Raw genomic sequence first — 13,161 nt, forward strand, 5'->3', positions numbered from 1 at the left:
ATTTTGAGATAGCCATTTTGTTCAACTAAGTCGAAAGATTTAATAACTATGTCTTTGAAGATGACTTGACTCCTTCCCAGCCATCGACAAAATGGCTATAAGCTATGAGCTTTGCCCATTTTTGACATATAGCATTGGCTATTGGGAAGTATACAAATATATATATTCTAACAAATATACATATATATATATAAGTATACAAATATATATATTAACGCTTTCACGTTAAAGTTTTTTTTATAACTTTTAAAAAGCCAATTACTTTAATTAAACAGCCCTTGTGTTTCAGGAGTCATTTTTAAATAATTTAAAGAAAAAGTCAAACTTTAGCGTAGAGCTACATTACATGCATGAGGGGGTAACCTTCCTCATATATGTAATAATTTCTGTTCGTTTTAAGTTTTAATGTTGCTCCTTATTTTCAGCTAAAAAATAGTCTTTTAAAATTTCATTTCTAACGATTTATCATTTTCTTACACTGTTATATCCATAACATTTTCTTAACTATTACCCCAAAACGTTCCCAAAACTTCAAAAGAAAACAAATCAGAAGTTTTCCATATAATAATTTAGTATGAAATGTATTCCATAAAGATTTATCAATTTCCTTACACTGTTATTACCCGCTAGAAGATTCTTCAAATAAACATAATGTTTTTTCATAACGTTTGTTTTTGTTATTTTGTTATGGATGTTTTTTATTCATAACGTCGCCCAAACTTCTAACAAAATAAAAAGAGAATCAGAAGCTTACCTCACGATTATTTAATATGAACTGTATTTCTTAACGCTTTATCGGTTTTCTTACACTGCTATAGCCAATAGACGATTATTCAAGTAAACTTGACGTTTTCTAAACAATTATTTCACAACGTCCCCAAAACTTCATAAAACAGGATTCAGAAGCTTACCGTATGATTATTTAACATGAACTGTATTTCTTCAAGCTTTATCAGTTTCCTTACACTGCTATAACCAATAGACAATTCTTCAAGTAAACTTAACGTTTTCTTGACTATTACTTCACAACGTCCCCAAAACTTCAAATTTGTTATTCTGTAAACAAAAAGAAAAACGGTTAATACAGAGGGGAAACTTCATCTAACCCTAATTGTGATTATTCGAGGAATAAGACAGTCATTCACAGTCTTTATGGATAAAAGAAATTAGAGCATTGGCTTAAGGCAAAACAATTTTATCATTAATTTAATTCAAATTGTACAAAAACTTTCGTTATAAATATCTGAATATAGATGAGGTTCTCATAAGCAAATTCGATCAAGTTTCCTTTTTATGTTTCTTTTTGTGTTTTCCCATCAAAGAAGTTAAATAATTCTCAACTTTGTAAATTCAAAAATAAAAATCAGGAAGGCTACTAATATTAACAAATAAATTTGCTTGTTTGACAACCACTTAATAATTTTTTTAAGCTAACTTGACTTGGACTGTATTAAGAAACACTTAAGATGATTCTTTATATTCCAGTGTAAGTCTATACACAAATATCAGAAAAACTAGACGTTTTCTTCCACCAAATCAGTTGTGGTCAGAACCTCAGAAAAATTGTGTACCTTATTTGCATAATTTACGTCACATTCTCCCTTGCATGGCTGATTAACGCTATGTTCACAAAGGCGATGCAGAGGCAAAACTACCAATAGACAATTAGATCATGCATCCAAAGCGAACTACTGTTTTACTTCAAGTCCGTTATTAGACAAGTTTTACGACGAGATGTTTCGCTTTAGATTGGATGTGTTGGGCAATAATTCGATTAAACGATATAGCGATGTTTTCACTTCCTATATTTGTTATAATGATTTCGATATCTACGATCATTTTTTTTTTGCTCAAATTAAATTAACTATTCGCTTTGCCCAAGATCAATAACAAAAATTGTTATCAGAGTATTTTGCACAATTTTTTTTCGAACATTGTATGATAAAAACAAACTTCGATGACATAAATACTTACCATAAAAACCTAGATTTGAAATTACACGGGCTCAACCTCGGAATAAAGAAAAATAAACTACTGGCTATTTAAAATCAGCGGCATTTCAATGTTTTCCCCTGAGAATCGTTTGTGCCTTTTCGTGATTAAACAAAAAAAGCAGATTTTTTCAACTGAAAGTAAGGATCGAAAATTAAAAAATTAAACGAACAGAATTTCCCCATTCCGTGGAAATTATTTCCCAGAAATCAAAACACGTGGAAAATAAACCCACGGATGATTCAGCTGGAACACTTCCACAGGCAAACTTGGCAGAAACCATAATTAAAATATTTATAATATTCAATGCTACTACTACTACTACTAAAAAGTATTATAGCCAAGGCTCAGGGTGTTTTTTTTTTCACAGTTAAAAAAAATTGTCAGAGTAGGAAGATAAGTCTGCAAACCAAGATTATAATATTGGAAGCTACAGTGATGACAGTGGCCAAGTATGGCTCGGAAGCATGGGCACTCCGAAAATCGGATGAAGATTGAACGGATTGTTCTGGGTATCCGGGTGACTGATCGTATTTCAAACAGTAGGCTGCATGAAAAGTTTGGTTCAATCCCGATTGCTAGGGCAATAATGAGAGAAAGGTTGAGATGGCTAGAGCACGTTCTGCGGACGAAGTATTACATATTGCCCAAGATTGGCCTTTTCGGTGAACCTTCTAGGGCTAAACGGAAAGCAGGTCGTCCGCGTTTGGGGTGGGAGGATGTTATAAGTAGATATTTAAAGGAAATGGGAGCTTCCTGGGTAGGGTGTACAGTGGAAGGCTTTGGATAGATTGGGACGGACGAGGAGCGGGATTAGCTGTGTTGGCCCCAGACGGTTTGGTGCTTCACGCCTCCTTAGTTCATATTTTAATGCTTTCTCCACTTTCTTTACATTCCTTTTGTTTTCATATAATCTATCACTCAGATAATTCTTGTACAAGCCCCTTATCACAATTAAACATAGAGCTTTTTCACTAATATTCCTAGCTGTAGTCCTGACTTCCTTCCCTAAGACACCATAAGCCACTTCACAAATTGTTAAATTTTCAACTCTCCAGTTTAGTGCTCAACTATTCCTGAAAAGCTTCTCTCCAATTCTCATCCTGGAATCTACTAACACCATTACTTCCCGGGAGGTAATCACTCTTCCGAAAATTCAACTTTAAATTAACGTTAGACACTACCAAATGGTAATTTTTACTTTTAACATCAATAACAGCACTCCTATATGCCCTAACATCTTGTATTTTATCCTCAGTCTTCGGCTTACAATAATATAATCAATAAGGTTTGCTGTCTTACTATCACGTGAATACCCTGATAACTGATGGGCCTGACAAACACCGTATTATTCATAATTAGATTGTTATGACTACAAAATTGCAACAGTCTGTAGCCATTGTTGTTTTCTTTTCCTACAGTAAATTTACCTAGGCTAGGATACCATTTATCCCTATTTTTACCGACCTGGACGTTAAAATCTAATAAAAACACCATACTTCTACTTGGGACCCTGTCTACTTGATTCTGTAACTGTAAGTAAAATTTATCTTAATCACTAGTATCTTTGTCCGACGGCTCTACAGGGGCATATACTAGTATAACTGATACCTTGAACTTTTTAGTTATAAAATAAGAGATTAGTATTCACATTATTAATATCTTCTGAGACTAAACAAGAGTTGGCAGTTTCCTTATTTATCATGAGCTTTACTCCCTGTTTGTGTGCCCTATCCTTCCTGCCCATGTAAAGAAATTCCATATTACCTAATGCCATGCTTTCTATCCCCGTGATATGAGTTACTGAAACTCCTAATAAGTCCAGTTTAAATCGTTCTGCAGTCATCAGTCAAAATGTCGATACGATAGTTATTTTTTAACGTCCTAACATTCCAAGTTCCAATTTTCAGATTCTTTAAATCATTGAAATTATTTTGGCCCCAGGAAAAGCAATGGCCCCGGGCATCAATGCAGGAAGAGGATCAACACATCTTCTCAAGTCTACACCGAAGCGCTTAGAACCGGACAGCAAGAAGTCCCTGGGACCTTTAGTATGAAGGGAGACTTTGCGCAATGCTGGGCTTATTATTTGTTAAAACATGGTTTTCAACACTTGGCAATGCTCTCCTATCAACAAGAGTCGAAATCCTGCACAAACAGTCTCAAGCCTATTACCTCCTCCTCAATATATATCCATGCCTTCAAATATTATGCTACTACGGGGAGGCAGCCCATAGTAGATAAACTAGCTAGGAAGAGATTTTTCCGCCCGATAAGGCCCACCAAAACAGACCAAGCCTTGAAGAATTGTCCATTAATCAGAATCCTGTGTTAATGATGTGTCGCTTTTTTCAATACAGTAACCCTTTTAAGAAATTAAATAAAAAAACAAGTTTTTCAACTAAAAGTAAGGACCTAAATTAAAACTTTAAATAAACGAAACTTTTCAGTATATAAGGGGGCTTCTCCTTCTTAAACCCCTCTCTCCTTACACCAAAGTTCAACTTCTTCCCCATTCCTTGAGAAAGACTTCATAAAATTAGGGTCGTTTAATTAGAATAGACGGCTCTGTCAAAGCAACAGAGACGCTAGTTTAATGAGCAAGGGATTCAGGAGGGTGCAGCCCAACTCATATATAAAATATTTTTGTGTCTTTTTCAATGTTGTTCTGTACTTTAAGTTGCAAAAACTTATTTTCTAAAATTTTAATTTCTGTTTGTTAATCAGATCCGGCCCCCTGAAGGTGTTTCAGGCACTTTCCCCACTCTGTACTCACGACACTCTTTCATAACAAGTGATTGCAAATATAGCCATTGTGTTTCAGGAGTCGCTTTTAAGGAATTGGAACAAAAAGTCAAAACTTTAGCGCAAAGAGCAAGGTCTTGAGGAGGGGGAAACCCTTTCAATTATCTAATAATTTCTGTCCCTTTAAATTTTGATGTTGTTCTTACTTTCATTTGAAGAAACGTTTTAATAATTTAATCTTTGATCGCTTTTAACAACACAAAGAAATCCGGCTTTCCCCCTCCATGAAAAATTCCTTCACCTATGGAAAAAATCATCGTGGAGAGTTGTTTCATGTAAACGCCCTCCCCCCCTTTCCAGGGGAATTCCCCCAAGACAATTCCATTGTGGCTGAAAATTCCACTCAGAAATTTTTTTGCAAATGATCTGGATTGGAAGATTTTTTTTAGCACACTTTCATTTGAAAAAGACTTTAATTTCTGATTGTTTTTAAAATCATGCCGGTAATCCCCTTCTCAGTGGAAGTTTCCCAAATAAAAGGCAATAAAAAGGAGTTTTCCAGAAAAGGCTTTTCAGGGGGGAGGGTTAAAACAGAAATTTTAAAAAACGCATCAAAATGTGAGTTTATACCTACTCCCTTACGATTTCTGGGAATATTTCTGGTGTACGCTGTTACTATGAAAGTAAAGACTAACACTAAGCCCCAAAATGAGCAGAATTTATTCCGTAGAGGAGGAGGACTGTCTCATCCATCATCCTTCTTCATCCACACCTCCAACTCAAGGTCACAGAAACTTTGGAGTGTGCTTGTTGAATCAGAAATTGAGTTCTAGTCCTTGTGTGGGAGTAAAATTTTCCTGGGGGGATACGTGGAGGGCTATTTTCTGGAGAGTAATTTCCGCGAGGGAGGGGGTGTTTTCTATAGGGAGTGGTCATTTTCCAGGTGGGTTAACACCAACCACTGAAAAAGGACAAGCAAAGATAAAAAAAGAACGCTAAATTTTTCAAAAAAAAAAAAAAAACGCGTCAAACAAGACATGTTCAACGCCGATAAAAACTAGAAAAGAACAGAAACGTCTAACAATAAGAAAAAAAGGGATTGCAACAAATCAAGTGAAGAAGAGAAGGTGAAAATCAGAATTGTTCATCACAAACAATTGTTAAACTAACACACAAATTGTTAAACTAACATCACAAACAATTGTTAAAACTAACAGTAATTAAAATCTAGTCTGTATTAGACTGGACTCTTATTACCGGGATTTGGTTGGAGTAGCTTAAATACAATTAAAGTTAAAAATTTGGTTTGCTTTTTTGTGTGGGAGGGGGGTGTTGTCAATTGTTTTTCGTTTTCCTTTTAATAAAAATGTTGTTTCTAGTTTTCTTATCTCTTCTTGTATTATTCTTGTTGTTCCATTCTTCTGGTTTCGCATTACTTTTGTCTTAATTCTTTTGTTGTATTAATACAAATGAATAAACATATCTTAAAACGAGTACAGCTTAAATTGAATATGCAAATTAAACTTAAAACGAACACAAATATTTCACTTTTGTAGCGTAAATGAAACCCAAAACGAAAAGAAACTAGAGAAACAATCATAGCCAATAGACATACAACATGTACTAATACAAATGAATGCATAAACCTTAAAACGAATTAAGCTTTAGTAAACCTGTGAATTAAGATTAAAACGAACAAAAATCAAATCAAAGACGAGTATGGGCACCGCCTTCTTCCCTAACTGTAAAAGTCTAAAACCTACTGCGTCATTGGTGCTCTACTGAAAATGGCACTTTAGTACAAAAATTTTCTTACGTACTTATTACAACATTAAAAATAAGAAATGAAATTAGAGAAAAATCAATTTTGAACTGATTCGCGTTTCAGCAGGTGACATCATTACATACAAATTATTTAGTTTAACCTTATTTCTTCCCAAGACCATTCACGACAGATTTAGTTCCACTGCAAACAAGAACTTAGTTACTACCACCTTTCCTAACTTAAAGAATCTAAGGCCTACTGCGTCACTGGCGCTTCACTGAAAGCGAATTATATTACAGATATTCTCTTTTCCAGTTATCTCAGCATTGAAATGAAAATACATATTACGCTATTCAAATTTTACTTATTCAATTTCATTTATTCAATTAGAATTAAACCTTTACTCTCCTTATAGTATATTAAACGCTAAATGCATATTAAATGCGTTTAATACCTTGTGGCAATTAGATGTTTCTCTTTGTACAACAAAAATATTACATTCAGTTGCCTACTGGTACAGAACTTTTAGCCCACTACGCCACTGCGCATGTGGACGGTTCTACAGACAACAAGTTGAACGAAATCGATGAAATCAGGTTACAATCCGGGTTTTTAGCCTATTGTTAAAATAGGTTCTGACCATAACTGAAATAATTAGAACTTCAAAGATAAAGCCAGCAATAAGTCAGCTTGATGAATTTTTAATGTTCTATTGCAGTTTGAGGATTAAGCCAAAGTGCCCTCTAATATTACCCTCAAATTGTCATTGTATAGGTTCAAAGCAACTACTGATCTTGCTTCATTGTGTCAAAACCACTTCTCCAAATCCTAGCCTACCGCTAAATGAGTTACTTCACAACTTCTAATAAAAATAAATGTCATTACACAAAATGTTAAAATAATTACTTTTCATAAATAGAGATTTAAACACGCATCATCATGGCCAAACCAACGAAGGGGTATATTTTCATAATTATACAAAAAACACACAAAAAATTAATCTGGTAATTACCACCTAATAAAAACCAATTCATTTACTTTTTCACCATCCACCTTTCCTTTACTTTTTAACCATCCATCTTTTATTCAACGTTGCTATTCTTCCGGCTTTCACAAAACCTTACCCCTTTAAAATATTGATAAACCTAATTTACTTCTACATCCAGCGTCTCACAAACCAATTTCTGGAATAGAATAAAATTAAAATCCTGTCTATTCACTTACATTTTCCTCACAATGATACTCAGTATCTGTGATTCTTCGTTAATCCCCAGTACGTCGTTGAGAGCACGGTAGACTTTAGAGGCTTTCTGAACTTGATCGCCAATATAGATTTTTCGAAATTGCTCAAAAAAGCTAAGCATCGCCACCTCCAGCTTTTCGCAGCCTCTCGCTGATAGCCTCGAATCGGTTAGGGTAATTAATTGGATCACCCTAGAAAATAAACAGAAAAATGAAGTAGAAAATTACAATGAAATTGTTTTTAGGGAGTTAAGACATTTAGATTCCAGAATTCAGGAAAGAATTGCTAGTAGTAACAAAAGATTACAATTATTACTTGGGAAATTGTTGCAACTATTGACAATATTGATAAACTGGATTACGGACTTATCTGTTATCACTTGACAAACTAACTGCATTATTTGCCTGACCATTCCAAAGCAGCGGAAGAAGGAAACTAGTCTTGGCCCCATCCTCAGCAAAACATGAAAAACTAATAAAAATACGCGGTTTTTAGTTTTGAAGTGGTTAGGCAAGATTTTGCCCTCTTTCACCCCCCTCAAGGGAAGGCCATTAAATTACTTGTAAAACTGTTTACAAGTTAACTCTTTGTTTATCTGTGCTTTACATATCAAAGCGCTTGACTGACTCTTGGTTTTATCAAGTTACAAAGATATTCCTTAGAAAACAATTTATACCGAAAAATGAAAGCAACAAACTTGTTTTCCACCAAAACACTAATTAAATTGTTTAGAAGCTCATTCGAGGAAGTCCATTTTATATCCACTTAAGAGCATTACTTATACTAAATACATAAACACACACTCAAATCCTGGAAAAATTTTCCACCAGATGATTTCGTGTATTAAAATCAGAACCAGCAGGTATTCCTCTTTCTCAATTTTGTCAACTATTTATTTTATGGACTTGGTCAAACTGACTTCAGAATGGTTCAATTATCCCTCAATATATGGGATTAGATATCAACCTGAACCAGAGTGTCAATTTTATTCTTTCTTATAAAAATATTGTCTATAAGTCAATAATATAGTTAATTGCGTATCTAAGGGATCGTAAGCCGTATCTTAGCTACAAGAACAAGCAACAGAATAAAACCGCCCCAACATAGCTTTCCTAAGAGCACTAGATAGAGAAATTCCAAGAGTCTCAAATTTGGGAACACAATAAGATTTTAATTAGAGGAGCAAACAACCAAAGTCACGTACAGCGGAAGTGTATAGCAGAGAAGAAAGTGAACTTTGAAGGAATATCATAACTTGATTGTTTCTTGGATTGTAGCATTTATTGTTTTACGAGATGAGTTTTCTGGCAGAAATTATTTCAAAAGCTTACAGTATGGTTATATCCCCCCCCCCCTCCTCCACTCTAGTACTAAGTGGTTACCATGAAATGGTTAAGTTGTAGCGTAATCCCCTTTAATGGGTCAAAATCAACCTGCAACACGGTAAGGCCTTAATTAATTTAACTAGGCACCCTAGAAAGAAGACCGCTTTTTTGTTTTTTCTTTTTTTTTACATCTACTTTTCGTAACACCAGCCAATCGCGGAAAACGAATGCTATGGCGTGGGAATAAATAAAAAGAGTCCAGTTAAAGATAAAAAAAAAATCAAAGAAAGAATGGTGTGTAATAGCGCATTTTAAATTTAAAAGATGCAATTTTGAAGCTAACCAGCATTTTTTTAATTAAAGTTTTCCAAGGCAAAAACATACAGCAAATGACATTCTTTTCTGGGTAAATACAAAAATACATTGTAGAAAATACCAAAAGAAAATCTTGAGCTAAAATATTACACTTTGTTTGAGAATAAGATCTCCCACATAAAAAAAAAAAAAAAAAAAAAAAAAAAAAAAAAAAAAAAAAAAAAAAAAAAAAAAAAAAAAAAAACTGATCTAAAATTTTGACTGTCTACCCCATAATTCCAAGGATTTCCTATTTTCTACTGGGTAAATGAGTATATAGAGCTTACTTACATAGCGAATACCTCAGAGCTCTGTTTTGCCAATGCCTACCAATGTTACACAGAGTCTTATTTATTCAAAATGAAGAATCTCTAAAGCTGATTTTCAGGAAGCACTTCAGAGATACTTTCCAGAAATTGGAAGATATACAATAACAATACACAATTTCCAGAAATGTTTTCCATGAAAATGGAAAACAATGAGACAGTAGAAAGGATACAGAGTCTAAATTGTGAAATATTTAAACTATTTAAAGGGGCTAATATACGGACACAGAGCTTCGTAATTAAGTAGCAATTAGCCGTATTCTCTTCTTACAGATTCTTGGTCTCACCAAACTAGAAAAGTTTTAGGAGTTATGACCAGGGGATTGGCAAGATAGGAAATATTTTGAGATGAAAAAACATCAAATGAAAAAGTATGAGAATCTTGAAAATAGAAGCTCGAGTCAAAAGATGTTTGGAAAGAATCTATTGTGCTTAGAATGGATCTAGAAGGGGATGTTTAAGATGGGTTAATGAATTACTTTGCTAATTGATCTAATTAATCAGATACATTAAGAAAGTTAAAAAAAAAAGATGGCCCGTTTTCATGTCCGATGTGGGGGTCTATGAATGAAAATGTGCTGCATTTGATAAAAATATATAAAATGCAGGATTTAAGAGATAACAAATCTGGGTATTTTAATGTTGACGAAGAGTGGGGGATAAACATAAATTTTATAAGAATATTATGTGAAAAGTGTAAATCTTATGAAATTATTAAGCGCTAGGGAAGATTTTTTTATATATGCATAGCGTAAGTTGAAGTTTGCAGGGGAACATAAGCCAATTTTTTGTGTAGACCTGATTATGTTGATTAATGTATTAGTTTGTTCATTAAATGCCACCAATATCTTGTTTTATCATGATATGATGACTTATATTTATCGTAAAAGAACATAATACATTCATAACAAATACAAAAGACAATCCTTGCATCTCCATTTTGAGCTCTTTTATATTTTCATTCGTCCCCTTTCAGGATTTGTTTTTCTTGCCAGTTCTTTGTCTCTTCGGATAGCTTAAAGATGACCCAGTTCAAAATCTTCTAGATTAAAGTCCATACAAGCTCAACAAAATACTTCGAATCTACGATGCTTTTTATCTTTCATAAGCAATTTTCAGTTTTAAGTTCCAATCAATAATTCTGAAAGTTAGAGTATTCGCATATCATTTTCAGTGCCTTAGCCGTTTTGAACTGAAGCATTACAGAGAAAAGTATTTACAAATCTATGTTTAAGAATTGTTAAAAACCCTTGATTGACTCTTAACTTTATTAAATATAAAATTCAACTGAAAGTAAGCAGCAACATTAAAACTTAAAACGAACAGAAATTATTATGTATATGGGGGGAGTTGCTCTTACTCAACACCTCACTCTTTACGCTAAAGTTTTTTAGTACTTAAAAAAAGCTTTAGACTGTCCTAATTAAACGAACATAGTGTTTTGGGAGTCGTTGGGACAGAATTCAAACTTTAGCGTAAAGAGCAAGGTGTTGAGAAAAAACAACCCCCTCATATACGTAATATTCGTTTTAAGTTTTAATGTTGCTCCTTACTCTCAGTCGAAAAAACTTTATTATTTATTTAATTACTGATCGTTTTTTAAATATAGCCAGGAAATCTGGCCACGGAAAAATCCCTCCTCTTCACAGATTTATTCTCTAGACAATTCAATCCTGGTGAAAATTTACCCCGGAGATTTACTGTTAACACCTCCATACGTAAAATAAGTCGGCAAAGAGAAAGAAAGACATGGGATCAATTTCATATAGGAATTCTGGCAAATTCACCAGTGTAAAATTTCCCCTGAAAAAATTCGTTACCCGGAAACTTCCCTCCCCATGGAGAATTATCCCCGTGAAAAATCCCAACAGCAGAAAATTCCCACACCCGAAAAATGTATGCATACTTCCCCCCCCCCCAAAAAAAAGAAAATACTATAGGACTACGTAAACAACGGACAATTTTGTAATTTAATAACATTTTCCCGGGGATAGGTGGGGGGTTCATGATATCTCCAAAGGCACAGTCTATTGTCTATCTGAACTGTCTATTTTCATTAGAAAATTCCAAGAGAAATTTCTTCAAGGAGATAATGTGTTAGTTATTTGACACAAAAAAAAATCCGTAATAGACTGCTTAAACAGTAGAATAAGACAGGAGTCTTTTCCTGCTGCATTTAATGTTTCTTTTTTTAGTTTCTCGTTTAATTTGTCGCTGTTTTTTTCTTTCTTTTTTAAACTTTCGGTTCCTTTTTTTCTTGTCGTTTTCATGAAGTAATAATACCACAACTTTTCCAAAGGAACGTGCCTGGGAAAAACTAAGTTGGCTCGATAAAAATGAACTCTAGGTTTACGTTGCCCGGGCAATGTAAAAGGTTGAATCGGCCTTAAATCGACTTCACCAATAATATGTTGCAGGAGCAAAACCTTCATTTTTTCCTTCGTCACCACTTTAATGGTGTAGTTCTCCATCCTCGAAACTTTTTAAATTGAAAATTCCATAAAAATTTATTTCTTCATAAATTATGACACATTTCTTCAGATGGCTTCAAAATGCGCTGTTTCTGCTCAAAACAGGATTTATTTCTACGTGCTGTTACTTTTAAAAATGAACCATGGTTACAAGGTAATGCTGTATTACTTTGCCCCAACCCAATGTTGTTATTCCTAAAAATACAACATGTACAAGCCATGGCTATGTTACTTTTTGGCAAAATAAAACACCTACAATTTTTCCCATCTATTCGGTTTTTTATACAACACCAAAACTACCACAGAAACAGTTTGCTAACAACTGTAAAAGTTACTCCATTGTGCTGTTTCATTATTTGTAATCGCTGCGAAAAAACTTGTATTAAGAGATTGCTACCCTTAAGCGTGTCGAAAAAAAAGGTGCGAAAATTTTCTGCAGTACACAGCCCCTCACCCCACCTCTAAGATGAATTTGCTCTACGGCTTTCGATTATGAGTCAATCTTCATGATAAAGACGGAAACAAATTACAAAAACCCTCAAATACATGTCACAAACCAAAAACAGGAGACTGGCATGAGTAACTAAGATGAAGGTCCTTTGCTTTGATTCCTGCTCAGAAATCACTCTCTATGATAGAGGAAAAGTCACCGAACTTTGAAACTTTGAAGCCCACTGGCACCTGGATTGTAAAGGCCAACAGCCTAAAAATAAATTTAGCAAAGCCTCCTTGGTTGTAGGCACCAGGCTATAAAATTTCAAATGAATCCAGCCATTTAGTTCAGAATGTAGGTGAGGTTCGGAAGTTCTGAAAACCATTCTCTTCAGGACTACTGACTCAAGGTGCTTATTTCCTTTTTTCATAAAGATCCGAACAATCCCATAAAAAAGTTATAGTAAGGGTATAAATCTTTGACAACTATCATTCTCATGTCCCACTG

General features: G+C 34.1%; 1 protein-coding gene across 1 annotated transcript in view; it reads right to left on the reverse strand.

Moving 5' to 3' along the window:
* Positions 1 to 13,161, reverse strand: part of LOC136027124 (exportin-7-like) — a gene marked incomplete in the record, with an annotated part of 197,101 nt that overhangs the window by 120,229 nt on the left and 63,711 nt on the right. The window contains 2 exon segments of the mRNA XM_065704079.1: positions 912 to 1,056; positions 7,727 to 7,936. Of these exon segments, the coding sequence (XP_065560151.1) occupies positions 912 to 1,056; positions 7,727 to 7,936 (355 nt within the window).

This window comes from Artemia franciscana, chromosome 5 (genome assembly GCF_032884065.1).
Source record: "Artemia franciscana chromosome 5, ASM3288406v1, whole genome shotgun sequence".
Classification (NCBI taxonomy): Eukaryota; Metazoa; Arthropoda; class Branchiopoda; order Anostraca; family Artemiidae; genus Artemia; species Artemia franciscana.